Raw genomic sequence first — 21,523 nt, forward strand, 5'->3', positions numbered from 1 at the left:
TTTGTTATGCGTCTGTCACGACCTGATTGTAAGGCTAGATGCAGTGATACCCAATTGACTCTCTACAATCCAAGCCACGTTTGACTAGGAACACACAAGAGAAAACTAGCTCCGGGACGTAGCCCTGCCCGCAGCTGTTGCCAATATAGAGGTTGAATGTAACATAATTCACTAGTAATTAAACATCATCCGCACAAAGGTTACACTCACCACTTTAATTTCATCCGGCGAACCTACACTATGCTGACATTCGAGGCCCCTGGTCAAAGCATCGTTCCGCGACGTATGCTATGGTCTCCTCAACGTTATGCGAAGCCTTTTGCCCGACGGTTCATCAATAGCTGGCTAAGCGGATGGCTTTTCAACGGCGTAGTCAACTCCAGTGGCAATCTGGTGATCGCATAAGCAGATATTTATGTATACAGTCCCCCACAAGACAAACACATCCAAACCTCATCCTACAAATCCCCTCCCCACCCCCTCCCTCCCTCTCGGGACACTACCATCCCAACAACAAAACACCCCCACGCCGCCAAATCAACCGTCCAAGTCCGCACCCGATGAACCGCCAACCACCCCTCCAGATCCCTCGTCGACTCACCCCGGGACTTATCCTCCGCGATCGCATGCACTTTGGGTGCAATAGCCGGCACAAAAAGCAGATGACTAGCGGCGAACGCCGTACCGGCAACATACCACGACCAGGATGGTGACTGGCGGGGTTGCATCCGAATATTCCATCCTCCGCCTGTCAGGGTCAGGGCTAGAAGGCCCAGGACACGCACGACGCCGCGGCGGAAGAAGACGCCAAAATAGGATGGGAGGAGTGTCTCGCTGTGGGGACGGTGGGAGGGATGAAGGAAGATATTGAGGAAGAAGTCTTGGTCGAAGGCGAACCAGAGGGTGCAGGTTGAGGTGATGAGGGGGGCAGCGCGGAAGAGGCTGTGGGGGTCGAGGATGAGGCCGGAGGCCATTGGGGGTAGATGTTTGGAGGGAGGGTACGTAGGGAATTAAGTAGTGGGATTGTAATGGGGAGGAGGATGGAGGTTTTAGGGGGAGTGTTTTAAGTTGGCGTGGTGTTGGTGTTGGTCGGTCCCGTGACCCTCCGCCGGGGTGTGTAGGGGTTGATCCCCTCTAGCTAGTTGTTTTTATTATGTTGACTACTTATCTATCGCGCAGCTCAAATTCTGCCCATCCTTGTGTTGTCAGTGAATTACTGTAACTTGATGAATTCCTTGATACAGTGAGCCCTGCATGAGAAAGTCTATATAGTTAAATTTCTCAGCGACTTGTATACCGCTTGTGGAGGCAAGTGCATCGTCTCTCTTCAAGATAGCGCGAGTTGCGGCGTCGGAAATATTTATCCGCTAAGTAGGCGATAGCTTGGTGTTCAACGTCTCCCTAGGTAGCCACTGGTTGAGATGCCGCCGATGTAAACAGTGAGATTGGTATTCAGTGACGTCGGATATATTTTAGGCAGCCCAGTCTGTACGAAAATTACTGGTGGACCACAAGGCCGGTACTTACACTATGGTTTGATCGAATACCCAAGGATAAGAACCATGGCGCGATCTTTCATCCACTCATGTCTTTTGTTTCCACCATTCAAGCTTTATTCACTAGTGGATAACAGTGCCGATCAAACAGCTTTTGTTCCATGAACGAAGATATTCCCCACCACACGGACCATGGATTCTCAGAAATCTAAATGCGTTTGTCTTCTGAGTATACGAGAGTGAACAAAGAGGATGCTGCATTATGATAGCGATATGTCTCATATGCTAGTGTACACAAATACGAAGTGCTGTGAGTGGTACACAGCGTGTGCCAGATATCACACGGGGCATGCTGGTTTCCAGGTAATGGTGGGAGTTTATGTTTTAGTTGTGGAATTTTCGTTGTGTGATATGATAAGGTTCAGTTGATTATTTCTGTACATACTGTACCATGCTTTTTACTTATCGTCGGAGAGCGCAGCGAGTATTAAACATGTGGAACAAGCACTTTTCTCCCCTGACCACCGCAGTCCCACCCCTAGTGGCATCATGAGAACCGTAAGTCGAGGAAAAGATCACTTTTAATCCCGTCCTTTTTCCGCATTGCGTCTTCCCAGTGTCAGTATAGAAAGTACATCAATCTCAATGAGCAAACACAACAGGACGACCTTCTCTCCCTCCCTGACTCGCCCCATAACTCACTCCATCCACTCTCAACCCATTCTCATCGAGTAAAGTGATGGTATCAACATCATTATCTCGTTGTTTTATTGTCGTGATAGTATAATGAGAGATGAAGGGATGAGGGATCCTCGTAGTGGACTTGATGACATCTCCAGATTCCGTAGCTTTTCACGGGCATTTCTGTTGTGATAGATCATTGGGAATAAAGGGTGATTCGAATGCAATTAGTGTAATGCAATAAGAAAATGTAAGACTGACTCCAAGTCGGAATTTGACCGATGTATATAACCTCTGGCCAGTGAGTGGCAAACTACATCTCCGCTCAGCTAAGGGCTCGTCATCGTTGCTGTTGTATATCTCCTACCCTGAAGTCGTCGATTGCACTGCTTCGATTTGTTCCTGTACCAGGGATATGCTCAACAAAGAATCCATAAGTGCCAAGCCTACTGCAGTGCCCTACTGCGTCTCACATAAGCGGTTAGCCTAACCCGTACTCATCGATTTGTTAACTTTATATTAAGTATCCTTAACTCAACTACCCGTATTCAAAGCCACCCCCTCATCTAAAAGCCTTATTTCCCTCTATCCATCTAACTCTTTTTGACCCCTTCTTCAGTTCTTAAGTAGACTTTCCATGTGACGTGGATAACGGTCTGGACTTTCAGCTACATCACCCGCCAAGGAACCGCCGCCATGATCCGCCGAACCCGAGCCAATCTTGGCCTGGCCCATTCTAAGCGGCATCTCGTGTTCGTGATGATTTGAGGCTAGCTGTCTGGGCGGTGGCTGTAATGCTCAGCTGAGCTCTTGTCCAGTCCAAATAAATATAAGTAAGGCAGGATACTTAAACTGAGCTGTTCGCGGCCTTGTAGACAAACCCTAAAATTAAACATTCTCATACTCAACATACTATATAGTATAAAAATGTCACCAAAACGTCTCATTGTCTGCTGTGATGGTACGCTCTATCGCACTGGAACAGAAACCTAAGAGGATGAAAGAATTTACGCTAAATACCAGATCAACACAGGAACCTGGAAAGACGCCACAGCAGATAATCAACAACCTCCGTCAAATGTCACCCGACTAACACGGACGTTAAGTCGCGTGGCAGTGGTAGAAGAGAACGGCCAGACACAAGAGATTCCCCAGATCGTCTATTACCAAAAAGGCGTTGGGACGGGCCTAGGGGACAAGTATTTCGGGGGTAATTCAGACCACCGAATCCAGCCATGACTAGTGAACCGTATTAATAGTGAGAAATACAGGAGTCGCCGGAATCGGCCTCAGCGCCAACGTCCGCGCCGGCTACGGCTTCCTAGTCGACAACTACACCCCGGGGGACAAAATCTACTTTTTTGGATTCTCCCGCGGAGCCTACACCGCGCGAGCGATCGCAGGGTTGGTCTGTGAATTAGGACTATTAACCCCGCGAGGCATGGATAATTTCGCCAACGTCTATGACGACTTCTATAACCGGAAATTGCCCGTGTATGATGACGAGAAACGTCGACAGCTGGGATTCCGGGACCGGCTTCCGCGATTCACGGTCCAGATTATTGGGGTTTGGGATACGGTGGGGTTTCATAAACCGTGGTTGTGGTCGGGGGAGAAACTCGAGTTTCGGAATACGTTGTTGTCCAGGGGGGTTAGGTATGCGTTTCATGCGCTGGCGCTGGATGAAGAGAGGAGTGCCTATCAGCCGACGCTTTGGCATGAGCCGGAGGATGGTGATGAGAGGCAGGAACTGCTGCAGGTGTGGTTCTCGGGGGTGCATACGGATGTGGGTGGGGGAGGGGAGGATCCGAGATTGGCGAATGTTGCTTTGGGGTGGATGATTGCGCAGTGTATGAAAGATGGGCAGTTGAGTTTTGATGTCGAGGGGTATTTGTTTGATGATCCGCCGCGGGGGGTGGAGGTGGATGCTGTTCCGTGGGCGACGGTGTTGGGGAAGAGTGATACGGGGAGTTTTACTCGGACGGTGGAGACCATTCTGGGTGGGAAGTCGAAAAGAACGCCCCTTGGCTATAGGCAGGTGGGTGGTGGGGAGTCGCGGCCTACGAATGAGATGATTCATGTTTCTATCAAGGATCGTGTTTTGAATGGAGAGGGAACGACGGCTGGAGCTGTGTCGTGGCCTTCGCTGGTGGTCAAGGCTGCAGAGTCTGATCAAGTTTGGACGCTGCACAGTGGAAAGGAATTGGCTCAAACGGTGGCGTTGGAACAGGAACTGTTTATGAAGGGAAGGATTCGCACGGTGCATGTTGACCAGGTGGATTGATCTGTATTGGCTATTATATATTTTGATGTGAAATGCCTTGGTTGTGTAAATCTGTATACTAGGTCCATGCTCAAGCATCAGTGATTAGGTTGACACGTATTCATGAAACAAGCTGTCCGGTCTGCTAGGCTTCATCAGGCCCACTGCTGTTCCATGCGTGTGGATCCACGCCAATTTGATGGAATCGCCGGGATTCATAAGACTTGGTGGCGATAAGGTTATTGAGAAAGATACCCAGGAGGACTCCCATCAATGTCCCCGCCCCAACCAGAGGGGCAATAATGCTGAAGACCGTAAATCCGTAGCTTGCATCCTGGAACCTGCCATTGTGCTGTAGTCGATCTGTCGCCAACCCAGCTTGAATGGCCGTGAGAACGATCACGACGTAACCCAGCAAGGTAGCAAGGGCGGCGAAATTATCGCGCAACAGATCTTCATATGTCACCGCGCCGCCAATCCGGGAGTATCCGCGATACAGCCAGCCTTTGGAAACGGCGTACACCAGGTTTAGCCGGCTGAGGCGCAGCTCTCCATAGCAGAAGCGTGGGTTGACGACTGAGTAGCTAGGTTCTTCCAAGATCTGGGTGGCGAGACTCTTCCACATTTCCCAGGTCACGATAGACGGGAGTAATCCCTGTTTCATGGCAATATCAAAGTCCGATCGATGGGCGACCAGGGCCATGTACGAAAGAACAAACCCCCACGCACATCTTGCTCGGTGATTCCACGGGATGATCGGACCTCCGGAGTCCTCCTGTCTTGACCAGAAGTCACGATGGAGCAGATAGGCGGGCAGAGGCTTGATGAAAATGTAGTTCTTTAACCAGACTAGGTGCATGTCCATTTGCTCTGTTACGACGATTTCTCGTGACATGACGATCTGGTGGTGCAGTGGTCGCGGAGGCATCGGGCGACCACATATCCTCAGCAATCCTTGAATCTCATTCAGTCGTGGAACCAATAAATCCTGGTCGAGAAACGTTTCCACCCCGTTCTCAGCCGCGTGGGGAGCCAGAATGCGATCATCCTTGGTTCGAAAGGAAGCCGGAAGCAAATCCGTTAGTGATACCTCTGGGGGAAAGAGAAAGAGGCCGGCTGGAGACGGAATTCGCTCGTACATCTCGGAGGTTCTGCGAGACCAAGTCATTGCTAAGGGGGTGCGGACAAGGCCCGGAAAGCAAGGTATTAAGTAGGCCAATATCATTCGCGTGTCGGAAAGAGTGGGTACATGCAGCCAGATGTTCCATGATATTACTGTCCCCTCCCCGATTTGTCTTCCTTTTTGCCTCGTGAGTGGCAGGATGGCATGGCTCAGCGACCAGGCCAACGCACTCAGCTTGTCCTGTCAGTGAGTGGTACTAAGGCAGGCGTGGTGCAGGTCGGATCGACCATTGGCCCAGCTTCCCATGAGAGCCGCTCCACCCTTCTGATCTCTTACAATGGCTTCGATCGTGCCAGGGTTGTCGTACATGGTACAGGAGATACCTAGTGCCCCTCCACCGGGAGGCGGTCGCCTATAGTTGCCTCACAGAAACCGATATCGGAATCACCAGTCATTCACTCCTTTGCTTGATCTATTTATTTGAGATCTAAAGCGTACTTATATGATGGCTGAGTATATACAGTATCGTGAGGCTGCGCTAGAAAGCCCGAAACACCGGAGGGACGGCCCCTGCAATGATGCCCAAAGGAACCTCAGCGTAATACCCTGTAGCAAACAAAACTTAGCCTCATCAAGAGGTGGGGACAGAGAAACGCAGCTACCGAGACATGGTCGGGCTCCATATTTGCCTTCGGGGATCTGGTGGGCCGCTGCACTGCACTTGATCCTATTCGTCGGATAACTGTTAAGCAAACCGGGCCGACTGCCATGCATCCGTACTGCATCTTTTCCGGTAAGTCCGCCTCAGATGCCAATTGATCAGTTCGTGGAGCAAGCCGGTACATTTGACGATCGACCGCTTGGGACTATTACCCCAAGTAGCACAGCGTGCATGTGTGCTTCCAATTTGCCGGTCAGATACAAATCACGGGCATGGTGACTATGCACATTTGGCAGCGCTTGCGCGCACATTCTCCCATACGGTTTAGCCAAATGCATTATTGGCCAACTACTCCGTACAGAGATTTTCTTTCTCTTTCAGCTGATGTGGAAGCCATACCAAGATATTGGCGTTGTGCTCAGAGTATATTGTATATGCAGATCACGAGCAGACAGTCGTGGTATAAAACGCTTGGAGGAACAGGTCTCCAGGAACTGGAACTTATCAATCAACTTTATCCCACAGGAGATCCTACTACGACACCATTACCCTTGGGTTCAGATCCACTTACAGCCATGTCAGACCAGCCGGAAGCATATATTGCCCTCAAGGACGGCTTCAAGGACCTTTACGCGCCCGATGATAAGGCAGCTGCCATCGTGGAGTATGGCTAACCCATTCAAAATACTCCATGGATTCTACTGACGAAGGATTCAGTATCATTGCTGTTCCCGGTCTTGGTGCTCATCCGGAGAAAAGCTGGGAGCACCCTCAAACAAAATTCAATTGGCTGTCGGATAAAAAGGGACTGCAATCAGACCACAAGAAGGCGAGAATCCTTCTCTACCAGTATGCATCTGCTTGGCAAGGAAAGGTCAAAGTGGCGCAGAATCTGGAGAATATTGCCACATGCTTTTTGGATCTGTTGTGCGAAAAACGGAAGGTACAATACCGCCCCCAAGGATCCCCGCGAAGCGTGGTTTGACCCGAATCTTGTAGGATGGAAGTAATGAACGAGCCCTCGTCTTCATTGGGCATAGCATGGGGGGTCTCGTGATTGCCAAGGTTCGTCGACCTTTTCGCGCTCTGACTTTCTGTCCGCTTCAATCCCACTGACGGTGGAAATTAACCCCACCGTGGGAAAAGGCCCTATGCATCGCAAATGAAAGTCCTGAAAAATACCCTGGCATCTTTGCAGCGACCTCTGGTTGTATCTTTTTTGGCACCCCTTTTGATGGAGCCCCGGTCGCTGGAATTGCGGCACTCTACGCGGGTGTCGCGCAGTATTTCGGGGGAGATCAAAGCACCTCTCTACTCGAAATTATGAAGCCGAACAGCGAGTACCTACGAGAGCTGAGGAAGAGCTTTCTTCGTCTTGCTGTGAAACTGGACATCAAAATACGAATCCTTTGTTTCTATGAAATGGTTCCGACAGACTATGGGAAAATGTTGGGCGTTAATCGGACTGCGCTCTCTAAGATTTTCAGCATGACACTCCCAACTGTGAGTATCAACAGACCTTGTAGACGGGCAACAAAGGGAAATAGATTTACTGACCATGAGGACCAGGCCATTCAGGAATTTGTGAGCGAAAAGTCGGCCACGCTCGGCCATGAGGAGCGCGGTCTGCACAGGGCCCACCGGGACCTCGTCCAATTCGAAGGTATCAAAGACGCCCAGTATAACATCGTTCGAAGTGCCATCACGAAAGAAGTGATGACTGGCATAAATGTCGCGGCCAAGGATCGCTTCAATAGCTTCAGAAATATCAATATGGGCCTGGTCACCGGCGTTCTTGCTGCTTTGGAAGGGGTTCCTATCAAGAACAAGTACAACGCACTCAGGAACAAGGTCGTGTGTCAGTCATGGATTTTGGAGGAGCCTGAGTATGAGGACTGGGCTAAACTCGAGACTGGAGACTGTGTGGATGTTAGGGGTCTCTGGATCTTTGGTTCGGAGGGCAAGGGGAAAACAAGTGCGCTGATGGCAAGCATTGAAACCATTGACGATCGCGCTACGACGAGTGCCAGTCAAAGTACAAAGCCAGTGGTATCAGCCTTCTTTCTCTGCGACAAGTCCGCCGAGTGCTCAAGTGCCGAGGAACTCCTGAAATCCATTATCCGACAACTAGTGGGTCAGAAGATGACTCTCGCTCCTTACGCTCGACATTTCACGGGCAAGGGAGATGAGAACCGGAAGACAGGCTCCACCAAGGATCAATCAAACTCACAGGCAAGCTTGACTGTTGAGAACCTTTGGCAGAGTCTGCTGGGTATGTTTACTGACAACCTAGTGGGGACGATCTATATCATGCTAAATAATATCCACGAGCTTTCCGGGGAGGATACATCGACCAAAACGTTCCTAGATCTACTCAAAAAAGAGTTGTCTGGCTACTGGAAACCGGGTAGAAGGGTCAAAGCCCGCTGGCTTTTTACTGGCCGGCCGAGAGAGCACCTGAGATCCGTTTTCGCGCATGAAAATGTCCAGGGAATTGATCTGTCCAATGACAAATACAAGGAAAAGGTCAAGTCCGACGTGCAACGTCATGCAGAGACCAAGTTTCAGGAACTACAGGCAGAGAAGCAGTACAGTATGGCACTTTCTTACTTCGCTGGTAGTTTGATTGGAAAGAGGGCAGAAACAACAAAGTGGGTTGATGTCACCTGCGTTCATCTCGCAGCCCTACCTTTACATTCCAGCGATCTAGAGGTGCGGCATCTTCTTGAAGAAGTTCCAGACAGTCTTGTGGATCTTCTTGACCACACATGGCAATCTGTAAGTTTTTTTGGGGGGGCGACAATGGGTGCTTGGTGTTAACAGATTCTCCCCAGCTACTGAATAAGCCAGGAACTGAAACTGCAAAAGTGAAAGAAATGCTCCGTACACTAATCCTTACCTACGAAGATCCCACTATTGAGGAACTTGCCGTTTTAGCAGGCTTGTCCTCCAATCCGAGTGTGAGAGAAGACTTACAGCGACTGGTGGACAGTTGTAGTCCTTTGCTCATACAGATAGAATCTGGAGACGAAACCACAACTGTCAAGTTCGTGAACGAAGACGTGAAAGAACACTTGAGAAATCACTCGAAGAAGCTGCTTGGCCTTTCCAAAGATGGTGAAAAGTGGCAACATGGTATGATTGCTCTTAGATGCTTTACTCACCTGCTTGACGGGTTTAGTGACACAGAGACCCTGGAGATTACTCCACCCGGCGATGAGGACGCCTACCAAGCCGATTGGATTACTTCATCCAATGATGTGGAGCCTCCTCAGGAAGACCAAAATACTTCAAACAACCCGGTTCTAGATTATCCAATAAGGTTCTGGTTGCACCATGCCAGTAAATCCACCCCGGATACGGCAAGGGTTATCAGCAATAGAGCGGACTTTTGGGTTCCAAACTCAATGACACGTTGCGCGTGGTTGGAACGATGTATCGAAGCCGACAGTAGATTTGAGGAGGCTGACTGCAAATCTTGGAACGCTTTACATGCAGCAGCAGCATTTGGGTATGCACAGTTGGTGGAGGCGCTTATTGACAATGGACACAAAGATGAGATCCAGCAGCAAACCGCCGAGAAAATGACACCGGTAAGTCTGACTCTCAACCGGAACATGCAAGGCAAGGCTTACATACAGATAGCTGCACCTGGCGACATTGTTCGGGCGGGTTCATACTGTCCAGAAGCTTCTTGACAAGGGAGCCGACATCAATGATGGTGATGGAGAGATTGGGACACCCATTTTCCTCGCAGCCGCTCAAAGCAACTTACCCGTCATGGATACACTCCTTGAGAGGCCGAATATCAAACTTGATGTAACATCTGATGGCTGGCCTCTCATTAACGCTGCAATTGCCTCTGGGAAGCTGGAAGCCGTCGAGAAGTTGTTAGAGAGAAGAGTACCTCTGACTCCAAAACAGCAGAATGATTCAGATGGCGATTCCATCCCCGCACCGTTGGAATTCTCTGTGAGTTTATCAGGGCTAACAATCTTCGAGACCTTGTTGAAGGCCGTGGAATTAGAGGGGGGGGACACCGAGCAACACTTCGCTCTATCTTTCAAGCTCGCGGCAGCATCCAACAGAGTGAATATACTCGAGAAACTTCTTCCGAAGCTCGATGAAAGTTCCAAGGTCTTCCAAGAGGCTTTGAATGTCGGCCTAGGTAAGGAGGACAAGGACATTTCAAATATTGGCAGTGGCCAAAGGAACTGGGATGCTGTGCTTTTCCTACTGGAAAAATGCGAAGGTTTGGATTGTACGGAAACATTTGAAATTGCCGTCCGTGAAACCTATGACGTATCTTCCGTCCTTGAGGCGATTTCCAAGCGTACAGATGTTGAAATCCCTCAAGACATGATTGATAAGTGTCTGTACATTGCAACGGACGAGGAGAAGCTGTCGACTGTGAAAGTTCTACTTGAAAGTTTCAAGGCAAGCCCTGATGCGACCGGACCGGAGTACGTACATACCTGGAAAAATGAACTTGAGAAATCATACTGATATCAAAAATAGGTACGGTAACGCTTTAACAGCAGCTGCACATGACGGCAACGAAGAGATTGTGGAACTGTTGCTCAAACATGGTGCCAACGTGAATTTTGATGGTGGCTGGGCATTACAAGTCGCCGCGGCACGAGGCCACGAATCTGTGGTGAAGCAACTGCTCGATGAGGGTGCGAATGTCAATGCTCGAATTTGCAACGACATTTTCCCACAAGGGACCGCTCTTCAGGCTGCCTGTGAGTTTGGTCAAGATGAAATCGTGAGAATCCTCATAGAGAGAGGTGCGGACCCAAACCAGGGGCCAGGGTATGCCAGCTGCCCCATCATCGCAGCGACGAGCGAAGGGCAATCCGATGTAATCAAACATCTTCTCGAAGCACCGAACGGGATCGATCTTGATGTCTTCGGTGGATGGGGTAATTTCACCCCGCTTATCTATGCCGCAGTCAATTGCTCTACCGAGAGTCTCAAATGCTTGATTGAAAAGGGGGCGAATGTGAACTTGGCCGATGACGATGGAGACACAGCATTAATCCTAGCAGCTAAGCGGGGTGATATAGAGGTTCTGAAGGTGCTCATCGAGAATGGTGCTAACATGCTGCATGTCAACAAGGGGGGCGAGACAGCGCTAACAGCTGCTATCAAAGAAGACAATTCTGATTGCGTCAATGCCCTCGCCAGTCTCGCGTCTTGTGTACTGCTCGCGCTTCATGGGTGCATTGAATCGGGAGATGAGAAAGCGATTGAGATTGCGCGACAAGGCGGGAGGATATATGAACAGAAAGGGGTCTTTCTTTCCGGAACGAGACCAGATGAAGATTCCAACGAGTTACCAGAGGCTGTTTCTGACCGACCAGATGAGCCCGAGGACAATCCTTCGGGGCTTGATGCTGGAGGTGCGGATGAAGAACCAGACAAGGGTGATGCAATTCCAGAGGACAAAGCTCCCGAGCCTGATGACATGCCCGAGCCATTCGATGCGAATAACGAACCCGAAAACGATGATGGAGTTGCCGAGGAAGATGCGGATGAAGAACGCTATCTGGAGACTGAAGAGATTGATGAATGAGTCACCCACAGATGCAGTCGAGATATCTAGCCTTGAGGCCCGGAGATTATTGCATTTCTTACCTTGCCAACCACATTTCCAAACTTCTGCTTTTTCTCGCATAGAGACTTGATAGGAACCAAACTACTTCGGACAGGTGTAATGAAATAACCCTGCGACGCTTTCAAAGATACGGAAGTTATGAACTAAATCCTAACCCTCCAATACATCCCTGTTCTACTACAAATGGTGAGAGTTAAAGCAAGGTGACAGAATCCAGTCAACACGCAGGACGATACATCAAACCCAATTACACAGATTCATCCTCTGGTCTGTCCATCAATCTAAGTAAACTGACACCAGTGCGACAACACTAAAATAATATACCCTCATCTCCACGTAATATCTAGCACAAACGCCCCGGAAGAAATAATAAAGAATAATATAATACTATACTGCTCATACCCCATCTTATACATAAACATACATGCACGTTTCCAGAGGATCACATCAACATATCACCGGTATTTCAGCTAGCGACTACTAGTACATTCTGAAGACTGAGGCGTATCGAAGCACTAAATGTCACGTTCATACCAGTAGTCCAAAACGAAATATCGCAGACCTCTGGAGAACAGACGGAATGAAAGACTTTCCCAACACTAAGTGGTCAATATATGGGGTGGTCGGGTATTTATTCAGCAAGCAAATGCAGAGAAAAAGAAGAGGACATGGAAAAAAACATACAACAGAAGGGATTCGCTGGTGGTCACCCACCCAACTACTAACCTCCCGGCGTGTGGCTTAAGTACGGCTGAGCGGACGGGAAGCCCTGTTCTCCACACCCTGTGGTCGTATGTACTAGTTTCTTCAGTGTTTGGGTTTATGTAGGAAGTAAAGAAGGGATACTCATACACAACACATGGAATGGTGTTGAGCTTAACTGCCCCCGTATGTCAATTCTCTTGCCGTTGATGACGCGATGACGTGGTTCTTCAAAATTCCGATCAACCAGGATTCGGATTCCGTGAGAAACCTGGAAATTCTCATCTGGAATTATTATCTGGCAGGGCATGGCTCTTAATGCTACTTATATACAATCAAGTCAAGTTGGCCTTCTGCTATTCTTTTACAACTGCTGACGCGAGACACTGCTGGACCCCTTCCACGAGCCCGCGAGTATGATAACCGAGTTCGGCTTGTATAGTATTGCTCAGCAGGACCAATACTCTGCTTCTGTGAGCAATGCTTTTGACATGTTTGCCGGCTACACGCTTTTGGCCGGTTGACCTTTGTGTGTCACGAAATATTGAGTGCCGTGTTTGAAGTCGCACTCACCGAAATAGAGGGGTAGGATTGAGGAACACAGAACCTGGTCTGGTATATCCGAAATCGAGATGTTGATAATTTCAGTCGCATGATCTTGAATCTATACCATGTGAGAGTTCATCGGGAGCCGTGTTGCGGGTTGTCCTCACTTTCGGTGTATACGCAACATCTTGGAGAACTGGCTCAGTGTATAGCAAGAGATGGACCAGATAATACCAAAGCATTGCCGCAGCTGTCATTGCAAATCAGACCAGCAGTCCAAAATCTGTTCTTCACAATCCATATAAATGTCGCACATATGTTGTATTCATAGTCATCAAAAAGGCTTACAAGTGGCAGTAAAGATCTGCAGGTATTGGCAGTGAACGAACCTGTTTGAAGAACAGCAAAATGAACCTTAAACAGTCCATCTTCGACCGGCTTTCCATATTTCACACCTCTCAAATGCTGGAACAGACCGGTATACCAAATCTCAATGCCCACCAGCAGCTCGTGATATTCAGAAGGTGTCCTATCCTTGTAGACCCAGTTCACCGCCCTGCCGGCGAGTCATAAGAGTTGGTTGCCTAACAGGTCTTCGGCAGTTTCTCCTTTCCGCCAGTTAACATTCCCGTCTGACGGATCTAATTGCAGCGGCGTCTTATTTGTGATTGCAATAGTGAGTTCATGTCGAACCCAAATCCAGAAGTTTGCGCGATCAAGACCGACTGATCGAGCACTGATGCCTCGTATTTGAATAAGCTTCAATGCGCCTTCATAGTGCCGATGATGCTCTTGACCCTGAGCTGCCAAGACCTCGTAGCTCCCCAGGAGAATGACTGCTGTTAGTGTGTCTCTTAGTGGCTCGGAGCTATTTAGTTGCTGGATCAACAGGTGTAGTGATTGTCTGTAGTAGTTTGTTGCAACTGGAGCCCAAGTCTCACCTGAAGCACGTAGGCAGAGCTGCCGCGCAGTAAAAGCGCATATGCAGCGGAGGAGAAGGTCGGATGTCAAATCTCGACGAGCGACTTTGCGCTGGTATGTGCCGCCCAGGTCAAAGACATCCATCCATGTTGCAAGGCCCTGTCGGCGCTGAGAAGGTAGACCATCTCTGAGGTGAGGGACACTGTCGGCTGCGGTATCATCTGGCGAAGAGTGTTTGCAGGCGCTGTCATGGTTGTGGAGTGGACCGATGATTTGGACGATGCAGGGACGGAGTCCCTGGAAGACGAACACTGAGGACTCGGGCAGCTCGCGTGACCAATATCCCAAGTTGAAGCTAGGACCTGATGACCCCCAGCTGGTACGCTATTATCCGTGGAAAAGCCTTGCTGATCTGATCTGCCTCTGTCAGTCGAGCACCATGCCGAGTAGGTGATGATGTCTCTGGGTTTGCACACAAGGTCGAGTCGTTCACAATTGCTGCAAATTGGTTTCTTCTCATCGCAACGGGTATGACGCGCCTTACAGGTGAAGCTGGAAACTGTAAGTATGATGGGGTCGAAGACACTAACAAGGTCGGGAAAAGAAACCATCCTAATGGCAAAGAGCGCGGTGTCAGTCAGTCCAGATGGTCCACGAGAGCTTCAGGCACCTGTTTTCTTGCGTGTTCCTCCTCTCCGTCTCTTAACGCGAGTGTCTGATCCCATTGTGATTGAATTGTTGTCATTGTGGCTTTTCAACCGAGTCAAGCAGCTTATTAGAAACAGATTGGCTATACGTCAGTTGATGAATGGAAAAGGAGACTGGCTTTGGTTGCTCGGACGCAGTGTTGGCGGCATGAGCCTAAAGACTCTGGCACGGTCAGCGTCACGTGTTTCCTTCCTGAACAAAGAGACTGTCTTCTAGCCTTGATCTGTTCACTTGATCTCTTTCACTTCTGGATCTGCACATAGCTGACACAATCATATTTCTTTTTCTTCCCCTCAGATAAGCGTCCGTACATAGAATTTGAAGGTGAAGAACAGCTATCCAGTAGACGACATAAGATTGATTGTATTATAAATGATGAAGACATGCGCAGATTGACGGATGGGTCATCGGTCTTGGTATCCTCTGATTAATCATGATAAACAGCATTCCTTTCTCTCTGCGCGCTTAGTGACATAATAGGCGTGCAAATACCCCCCCTCCAACAGCACGTCACAATTACTCTGAGAATGATGACTATAAAATTCTCCCAGATCAGATTTAATCTGCACTTTCACACCTTCCAAGGAACCCCCTCACTAAATCAGGACACCATGGCGTCTGAAATATACCCCGGTTTCAGAGGCTACGCACGTAACGGAGCGAGAGACGTCATCGGCCACATCAGCAGTCCACGGTGTTACATCTGCGGATATAGATTCTACGCACCTATAACCTACCCTATATACAGGTTTCTTCATGATGAATTTACGTACAATGTCAGGCCTGTTGTCTGCAAGGCCCATGAGCTAGAGAGCCTGGAGACATTTGAGACAGAGAGATGGTGGATGCTTTTTCGCATGAGTGAGTTATTTATCGAGCGCTAGAATAAATCAGCCTGACTCATGATAATATGTTAGTCCTTTATAACCAGAACAAGCGCACGCTCCATGTATCAGGGGTCACTGTACGCTTGACGGATGAAGATTCATTCAATGTGCCTCTCGATGAGATGAAGGGTCTGTCCCCTAAGATGTACTATGACTACGAAATCTCGGGGACTGCGAGGCCCGTACCCTGGGATCCCTTCAAGAAGCCAAGTCCGAACGACGAGTGGGTTGGGTATCCAATTCATGCGCGCTGCTGGGAACTGCTTAAACATCACGAGCTGAGCGATATTGCGAACAGAGACCTAGGTGCTGTTGTGTCTGTACTGGAAAGAACCTACGAAAATTTCAGGATCGTGAATCAGTTTGGGCCCCATTGGAATTATAACGAAGGTGAGAGACACCCTTTGCTTGCCTCTAGCTTCAGGATGTTTCGTACATAGGACTAACAGCATTTCTGCTTAGATCCGGTTCGCATCAAAGGTGTTTCAGAGATTATTATACGGGCATTGTGCCAAGCTGAGCGGAGACCGTTGAACAATGGGAGGACTGCTGGCCTACCGGTTGATAAGGAAGTATGGCAGAACAGACTCTGCCATCTCCCGTGGGAAATACTCTACATGATCTTTGATCATCTTGATGTACAAGAAGTGGCGGGTGTGGAACGCGCCTTCGGCCTTCACTCGGGTGAGTACTTTTGGCGCTCGAGAATACCCACCAAGTTCTTTCACGAGATACGGCATATTTCCCATGAGAGACTCGACTGGAGAGATCTATGCTTGAAGCTAGATCAAGAACGCACCAGCTCTACTGCATTGGGCACACGTCGGTTATTATTGGATTGGTTGGATGTGATGTTGGACATTTTGGAACGCCAAAAAGCGGCTGAATCCGAGTAAGTTCTCTACCCATTGGTTTGTCGCCAACAGCAGAGAGAGTTAATAACACTGCAAAGTTTGAGGATGTCACTTTGTGAGGTGTAAGGTACATCCCGTCACTTGTTTTACTGTGGCTGACTTATTCCCTACCAAACAGTGATAGACCAAGATACATTGATTGCGATTAGTAGGGATCGCGTATGGGAATTGCTTCAGCTTCACTACTACAATACCCTTTCACTCTTCTTCCATCCTGACCCTTATAAGTAGAACCTCGGGCATGGCTTCGTCCCCCTTACCATTTTCTTCCCTTCATCACCTATCCCTCAGTAGTGATCCAGTAAAGTCAAGCTGGCCACAAACAATTACTACTGAAAACCTGCACCGCAGCTTATGTCACTCATAATTATTTACCTCTATCTGTCAAACCACTCAATCTACAGACGTCTTTACACTTTTCACTTCATTGTACCACATAGCTCAGCTTGATTCAAGCATATTTTATCCAAACAGCCAAATCGTGCTGTCCACGGCATCAACAACCAGAAGAAACATCCCAAACAATATACACCAGAGGTCACAGTCATCCATGACAATGAACACATCTACCTCACTAGTTCTTTATCAATAAATCTCAGAAAAGACGTCACCGACTCTTGAGAAAGAACCTAGCATCTCAAGGCACGATACAGCACTTCCCAGACAAAAATCACGACCCTAACCACCATCTAAAACAATTGAGGATATACTCCACGAGGAGTATAAACATAATCCTCTACACATCAAGTACATACGACCACAGGGTGTGGAAAATAGGGCTTCCCGTCCGCTCAGCCGTACTCAAGCCACACGCCGGGAGGTTAGTAGTTGGGTGGGTGACCACCAGCGAATCCCTTCTGTTGTATGTTTTTCTTTTTTCCCACTATCACTTTTTTACGGTGTCTGCTCCACTTTCCGAGTATCTTATTACATATCAGCAGCCGAATTGGAGAATTTTCCTTTCCGACAATATGAATCCTACAGGATTATCATGTTGTTACTTATTCAATAAAGAATGCACCCAGTGATCGCCGAATTCGTCAACCAGGTTCTATGCTGGAGAGGTCATCAACGACCCGTCGAGATCAGCTACTTCGACAATGCACGGTCTGTGCCGGACAGCACAATTCGAGTCCAGGAAGATCTTGCTTCCTATTCATTCCCAAATACAAGATATGGATACAGCGGAATGGATCATTCCTTTTTAACCCCTCAATGGGTAGCAGTGGGCGTGGAAATTGCGAGGGCGGTTGAGATACACAGAGTATTATGGTATTGCCATACTACGCAGAGGACCGGAACTATCCGAAAATGCTTACCCGCGAAATAATTAAGCACAACCAGATCAATATACTGAGTGTCGATGCTGCACAAACTAGGAAAAGAAGAAAGTCATCATATCCACAACACGAGGTAGCAAATATGCGCTTGGCCAGTGCAGTGATGCGAATGTACGTGCGTGACCCTTGGCAGGGCGTTTCATGCTCATTGACGATCAAGAAATGGACGGATTTGCCAAAGGAGGGAGATATTTGGATAGTTAATCTGACATTGCTCTGAAGTTCTTCCTACCATCTAAGGAGATGCATCTAGTCGACCATGACTACATCATGGATAGATGTAGCAGGAAATGGGTTACCTCGCGTGTCCAAGCGTGCTTACAACTTGTTTTCATCTACTATTATCGGGGTTTGCTTTATGCTTATATCCTAGCTTCATGTTGTGATACAGCACAATCTTATTATCGGAATCATGAGACGGGGATAACTACCGACTAGTCCATCCGTCCTTCAGGTGTTGGGCACAACGATACACGAGGAAATGATTTTGGGATATCCTTTATTTTCTACGCGAGTATTCAGAAGGGTTATATTCTGCTTAGTCTATGTAGTAGTAGCTTTGACAAAGAATAGAACATATAGTTTGAAAATGCATCAATAATCTGACTAGACCATTGAAAGAAATCAGTGTTGATGTACTCTACCGAAACTGATATACACTCGCTAGTTCCGTGGCTCTTCATCCCCATCCCTGACAGCAACCGGGTCTCCTCCCCCCTCCATAACTCTTATATGCCAACCAAGGCCATATTCCCACCCCAACAACGAAACTCAATCCCCATCACTTCGACTCCGCTGGAATAGGATATTCCTCCGTATGTTTCCAAGGAAACAACAACAAATTCTGAGCATTAAGGAGATTGACAAATTGAGCCAAGACACTCACCATTGCGAGGAGATCTTCTCTCGCCTCTTCCTGATTAGAGTTCGTCTCGACTTTAGACTTGATGAGATCTTCAATCTTCCTATGACTATCGCGTAGGAACTCCGTGCCCACGTATCCCAGAAACTCCGTCGGGACGGCGACGAATTCTTTATATAGAACAATCAAATGCCGGAGGGAAAACTCAGGGTGCGTTGCAGCTATCTTGAGGATATTATCCAAGACGTAATAACCGATTGTTCGAACCTCACTATTTGAGAAAATCATGGCAGCAAAGTAGGAGTCCTTTGATCCGGGATTGTCTCGTGCTCGACCGGAATGTATCATGTCGATGTCGTTGGATATTCCGGACCAAGACTTGTCCATCTATGTGCGTAATCACATTAGATCGAATCCTTCGTATATAAGGAGGAAAGGAAAGAAGTGCATGGGCGAACCTCATTATAGATCTCTCGAACAACATTCTTGACCTCTTTCGTGACCCCCGTACGCTGGAGACGCAGTGTAAGATCCTCACGTCCTGGCTCAGGACGCAAAGCATCCCAAACAATCACTTCAATAGGTTCTTTATGCTGGAGTTGACTTTTCCAACTCTCTTTGCCAGCCCTTCGCAGCTTCTCTAAATCCTCGGGAATCACAGTTCCCACAGACGCCGCCGGGTGATGCTCAGTCACTTTGCCATATTTGATGGCTAGGTGCTGGAACTTGGAGAGAAACACGGTGCCGTCGGGCTCTTTGGCTCTGTCAGGGGCTTTGTACTGAGGGTTGGTGTACTATATAAAGTGAGTATTTAATAGGAAGGGAATTATGAGTAAGGATCATTTACAATCAGGCGCTCTGCTGGAACAAGATGATATAAGTGATCACCTGTGACCAAAGCATGTGTCTGAAGAGAGCGATATGGCAGGGTATCCCAGAGGATATCGACTAATGCTGGGTTCGAGTTATTCATTCGTACTGTAACTGTGACATTAGGCTTTGGCCACTTGATCTTGAGCTCGCGAAGTGGCTGGCCGGAAATATTCATTGTGAGAGATGCTAGGGTGGAAATGGTCGATGTAAGGAGTTGAGATGACGGGTTGAATACATTATTGAAGATAGCCCTCGCTCATCTGGGCATTTTATGGTGGATATACTCCAGGAAAGTTTGGATATGACGTTTTGAAAATAATTTGAGGGGAAACTGCAGCCTCGGCCTAGGCCTTGTTAGACTTTGCAATGTCCTGATCTAGAGGAGATGAGTTTCCAGATGGAGTGTAATTGGAGAGACGCAAATAAGATAAAAACAGGATTCTTTACCAAATACATTAAAGGACCAGTTACGTTGGTGGCTGCTGCATAAGATTGTGGCGTAGGTTTGCCACAACCACAAAAGCTTATGGACTTCACCTTTAGTGATAACTACAATACTGGGATTTCCATTCCAACCCCCAAGAATCCCATTGTCAATCTAATGTACTGGTCTAGTACACTGTGAAGTACTTGCTATGCGTTGTTTATGTTTCACTGCATTTTGATTGGATACACCAAGCATGAATTGTTTTGGTAAGCATCCGGGAGAGTTTGGTACAAAAAAACTATATCACATCTCCTCCCATCGAGTACAGTCAATGAGAGTATGAATGATCTCTTTTACAAAATCAGACTCATTCTCTCTGTGAAAGTTGACGACCTTCCCCCCATACTGCGTGACAAGTGAAATATCTGGCCTCCCTGTCACATTATTCTTATATGAGTATCTCACCCTCGCATGGCCTGGCACCGTACACGCTCAGTATCATTGGTAATTGCTTCGATAGCAAACGGACAAACATCTTATACAAAAGGTGATCGAAATCCAGGATATGCAACGTCAACAATACCAAAACCACCCCTTTTCTGGGGTTTCTCATCTTCTTCGGAGCTTTCTTCTTTGTAGCTCTCGACTTGTTGTCTCATCGCCTACTATAGACTTGTTCTATTCACCCACCACGCTTATAAGATTCCGTGCAAAGCTGTATTTGAGTCTGGCTTATCATAGCCCACTGTTCAAGGGGACTGATACACCGGGACCGCAGATTAGAAAAGTAATAACCCACATCAAAACCAAAAAAATCGAACTTGAACCAAAGATCATCAATTATGCTCTCCAAACATCCTGAAAAGGGATATACACTATGCGAAGTATCGTCCCTTTCGGTAGAAAAGACGGGATGGTTGCGATTCTATCTCATCCTTGAAGCGGGGCACTGGAAGTGAGATGGACTTGAGTATAGTGAAATTGGCAAGTATGGGGTTTGCAGCTTCACTGGTTGTGATGAGATGATGATTCTGCTTGTGTCTAAATTTCATCATATCCATCATGGTGTCGACATTCATTACCTCATACAGACTAGGTCAGTGTTGGGTATTTGATTGCGCTTGACGGTATCCTTATATCATTTGATTGCTGAAGTCTTCCTCTCCCTCCTCTTCTTTCCCGACCCCTCCTACGGTATTTATCAACAACCAACGTACTACATGTTTCGAGTATAATATCCCTCTTTTATTCTACCTAGCCACACCCTATGTCATTCAGCATCCACATACAGTGACTCTCCTTTCTATACAAACAGAGGTAGGTGTACTTTTGTACACTCTTGTTGGATTCAACATTATCACTAATCAAGAACCTTGCTCCGTAAAGGTATCAGCATCCACTGTTTGCTCATTTTTAGTACGTCTTTATCAACCTACAATACTTACAGCATTTCGGTATCTCGTCTGACACCATCTCTTGAAGTCTGCAAAATGATCCAC

The 21,523-nt window shown here is 47.8% G+C and overlaps 7 protein-coding genes across 7 annotated transcripts, besides 5 other annotated features; 4 read left to right on the forward strand and 3 right to left on the reverse strand.

The window, feature by feature from the left end:
- The first annotated feature begins 10 nt into the window (after positions 1 to 10).
- Positions 11 to 457, forward strand: BO94DRAFT_532495 (uncharacterized protein). Its single transcript, XM_025611130.1, has one exon. It carries the CDS (start codon positions 241 to 243, stop codon positions 403 to 405), a length of 165 nt encoding a protein of 54 aa, XP_025470316.1. The 5' UTR covers positions 11 to 240; the 3' UTR covers positions 406 to 457.
- A 1-nt stretch (position 458) lies between these two features.
- Positions 459 to 1,036, reverse strand: BO94DRAFT_511208 (uncharacterized protein; the record flags this gene model as incomplete). Its single annotated transcript, XM_025609754.1, has 1 exon — positions 459 to 1,036. Exon 1 carries the CDS (start codon positions 972 to 974, stop codon positions 459 to 461), a length of 516 nt encoding a protein of 171 aa, XP_025470317.1. The 5' UTR covers positions 975 to 1,036.
- A 2,068-nt stretch (positions 1,037 to 3,104) lies between these two features.
- Positions 3,105 to 4,461, forward strand: BO94DRAFT_572986 (T6SS phospholipase effector Tle1-like catalytic domain-containing protein; the record flags this gene model as incomplete). The annotated part of the gene is made up of 3 exons (XM_025614951.1): positions 3,105 to 3,138; positions 3,211 to 3,387; positions 3,437 to 4,461. The coding sequence occupies 3 exons, from the start codon at positions 3,105 to 3,107 to the stop codon at positions 4,459 to 4,461; spliced, it is 1,236 nt and encodes a 411-aa protein (XP_025470318.1).
- Positions 4,462 to 4,585: 124 nt separating this feature from the next.
- Positions 4,586 to 5,581, reverse strand: BO94DRAFT_459570 (uncharacterized protein; the record flags this gene model as incomplete). The annotated part of the gene is made up of 1 exon (XM_025607846.1): positions 4,586 to 5,581. One exon carries the CDS (start codon positions 5,579 to 5,581, stop codon positions 4,586 to 4,588), a length of 996 nt encoding a protein of 331 aa, XP_025470319.1.
- A 1,628-nt stretch (positions 5,582 to 7,209) lies between these two features.
- On the forward strand, positions 7,210 to 9,478 carry BO94DRAFT_346353 (uncharacterized protein). Its single transcript, XM_025607077.1, has 5 exons — positions 7,210 to 7,727; positions 7,794 to 9,002; positions 9,059 to 9,184; positions 9,243 to 9,359; positions 9,406 to 9,478. Exons 1-4 carry the CDS (start codon positions 7,548 to 7,550, stop codon positions 9,276 to 9,278), a joined length of 1,551 nt encoding a protein of 516 aa, XP_025470320.1. The 5' UTR covers positions 7,210 to 7,547; the 3' UTR covers positions 9,279 to 9,359; positions 9,406 to 9,478.
- A 3,087-nt stretch (positions 9,479 to 12,565) lies between these two features.
- Positions 12,566 to 12,627: a sequence feature (Protein overlapping with rRNA (BO94DRAFT_572988, PWY93560.1) was converted to a misc_feature.).
- A 492-nt stretch (positions 12,628 to 13,119) lies between these two features.
- Positions 13,120 to 13,210: a sequence feature (Protein overlapping with rRNA (BO94DRAFT_572988, PWY93560.1) was converted to a misc_feature.).
- Positions 13,211 to 13,440: 230 nt separating this feature from the next.
- Positions 13,441 to 13,648: a sequence feature (Protein overlapping with rRNA (BO94DRAFT_572988, PWY93560.1) was converted to a misc_feature.).
- Positions 13,649 to 13,681: 33 nt separating this feature from the next.
- Positions 13,682 to 14,375: a sequence feature (Protein overlapping with rRNA (BO94DRAFT_572988, PWY93560.1) was converted to a misc_feature.).
- Positions 14,376 to 14,557: 182 nt separating this feature from the next.
- Positions 14,558 to 14,624: a sequence feature (Protein overlapping with rRNA (BO94DRAFT_572988, PWY93560.1) was converted to a misc_feature.).
- A 708-nt stretch (positions 14,625 to 15,332) lies between these two features.
- Positions 15,333 to 16,504, forward strand: BO94DRAFT_543774 (uncharacterized protein; the record flags this gene model as incomplete). The annotated part of the gene is made up of 4 exons (XM_025613152.1): positions 15,333 to 15,415; positions 15,470 to 15,582; positions 15,639 to 15,998; positions 16,071 to 16,504. 4 exons carry the CDS (start codon positions 15,333 to 15,335, stop codon positions 16,502 to 16,504), a joined length of 990 nt encoding a protein of 329 aa, XP_025470322.1.
- Positions 16,505 to 18,643: 2,139 nt separating this feature from the next.
- Positions 18,644 to 19,778, reverse strand: BO94DRAFT_614879 (uncharacterized protein; the record flags this gene model as incomplete). The annotated part of the gene is made up of 3 exons (XM_025616748.1): positions 19,572 to 19,778; positions 19,183 to 19,518; positions 18,644 to 19,111 (listed from the first exon to the last, which is right to left on the reverse strand). The coding sequence occupies exons 1-3, from the start codon at positions 19,770 to 19,772 to the stop codon at positions 18,644 to 18,646; spliced, it is 1,005 nt and encodes a 334-aa protein (XP_025470323.1). The 5' UTR covers positions 19,773 to 19,778.
- Positions 19,779 to 21,523: the final 1,745 nt, after the last annotated feature.

Source organism: Aspergillus sclerotioniger (genome assembly GCF_003184525.1).
Source record: "Aspergillus sclerotioniger CBS 115572 chromosome Unknown BO94scaffold_6, whole genome shotgun sequence".
Lineage (NCBI taxonomy): Eukaryota > Fungi > Ascomycota > Eurotiomycetes > Eurotiales > Aspergillaceae > Aspergillus > Aspergillus sclerotioniger.

Excerpts from the sequence above, each read along its gene's own strand:
- BO94DRAFT_532495 (XM_025611130.1), top strand. The coding sequence starts at position 241 with ATGCTGACATTCGAGGCCCCTGGTCAAAGCATCGTTCCGCGACGTATG.
- BO94DRAFT_346353 (XM_025607077.1), top strand. The coding sequence starts at position 7,548 with ATGAAGCCGAACAGCGAGTACCTACGAGAGCTGAGGAAGAGCTTTCTT. Across the intron at positions 7,728-7,793 it reads TCAGCATGACACTCCCAACT|GCCATTCAGGAATTTGTGAG; the intron begins GTGAGTATCAAC and ends CATGAGGACCAG. Across the intron at positions 9,185-9,242 it reads GCTTGTCCTCCAATCCGAGT|AATCTGGAGACGAAACCACA; the intron begins GTGAGAGAAGAC and ends TCATACAGATAG.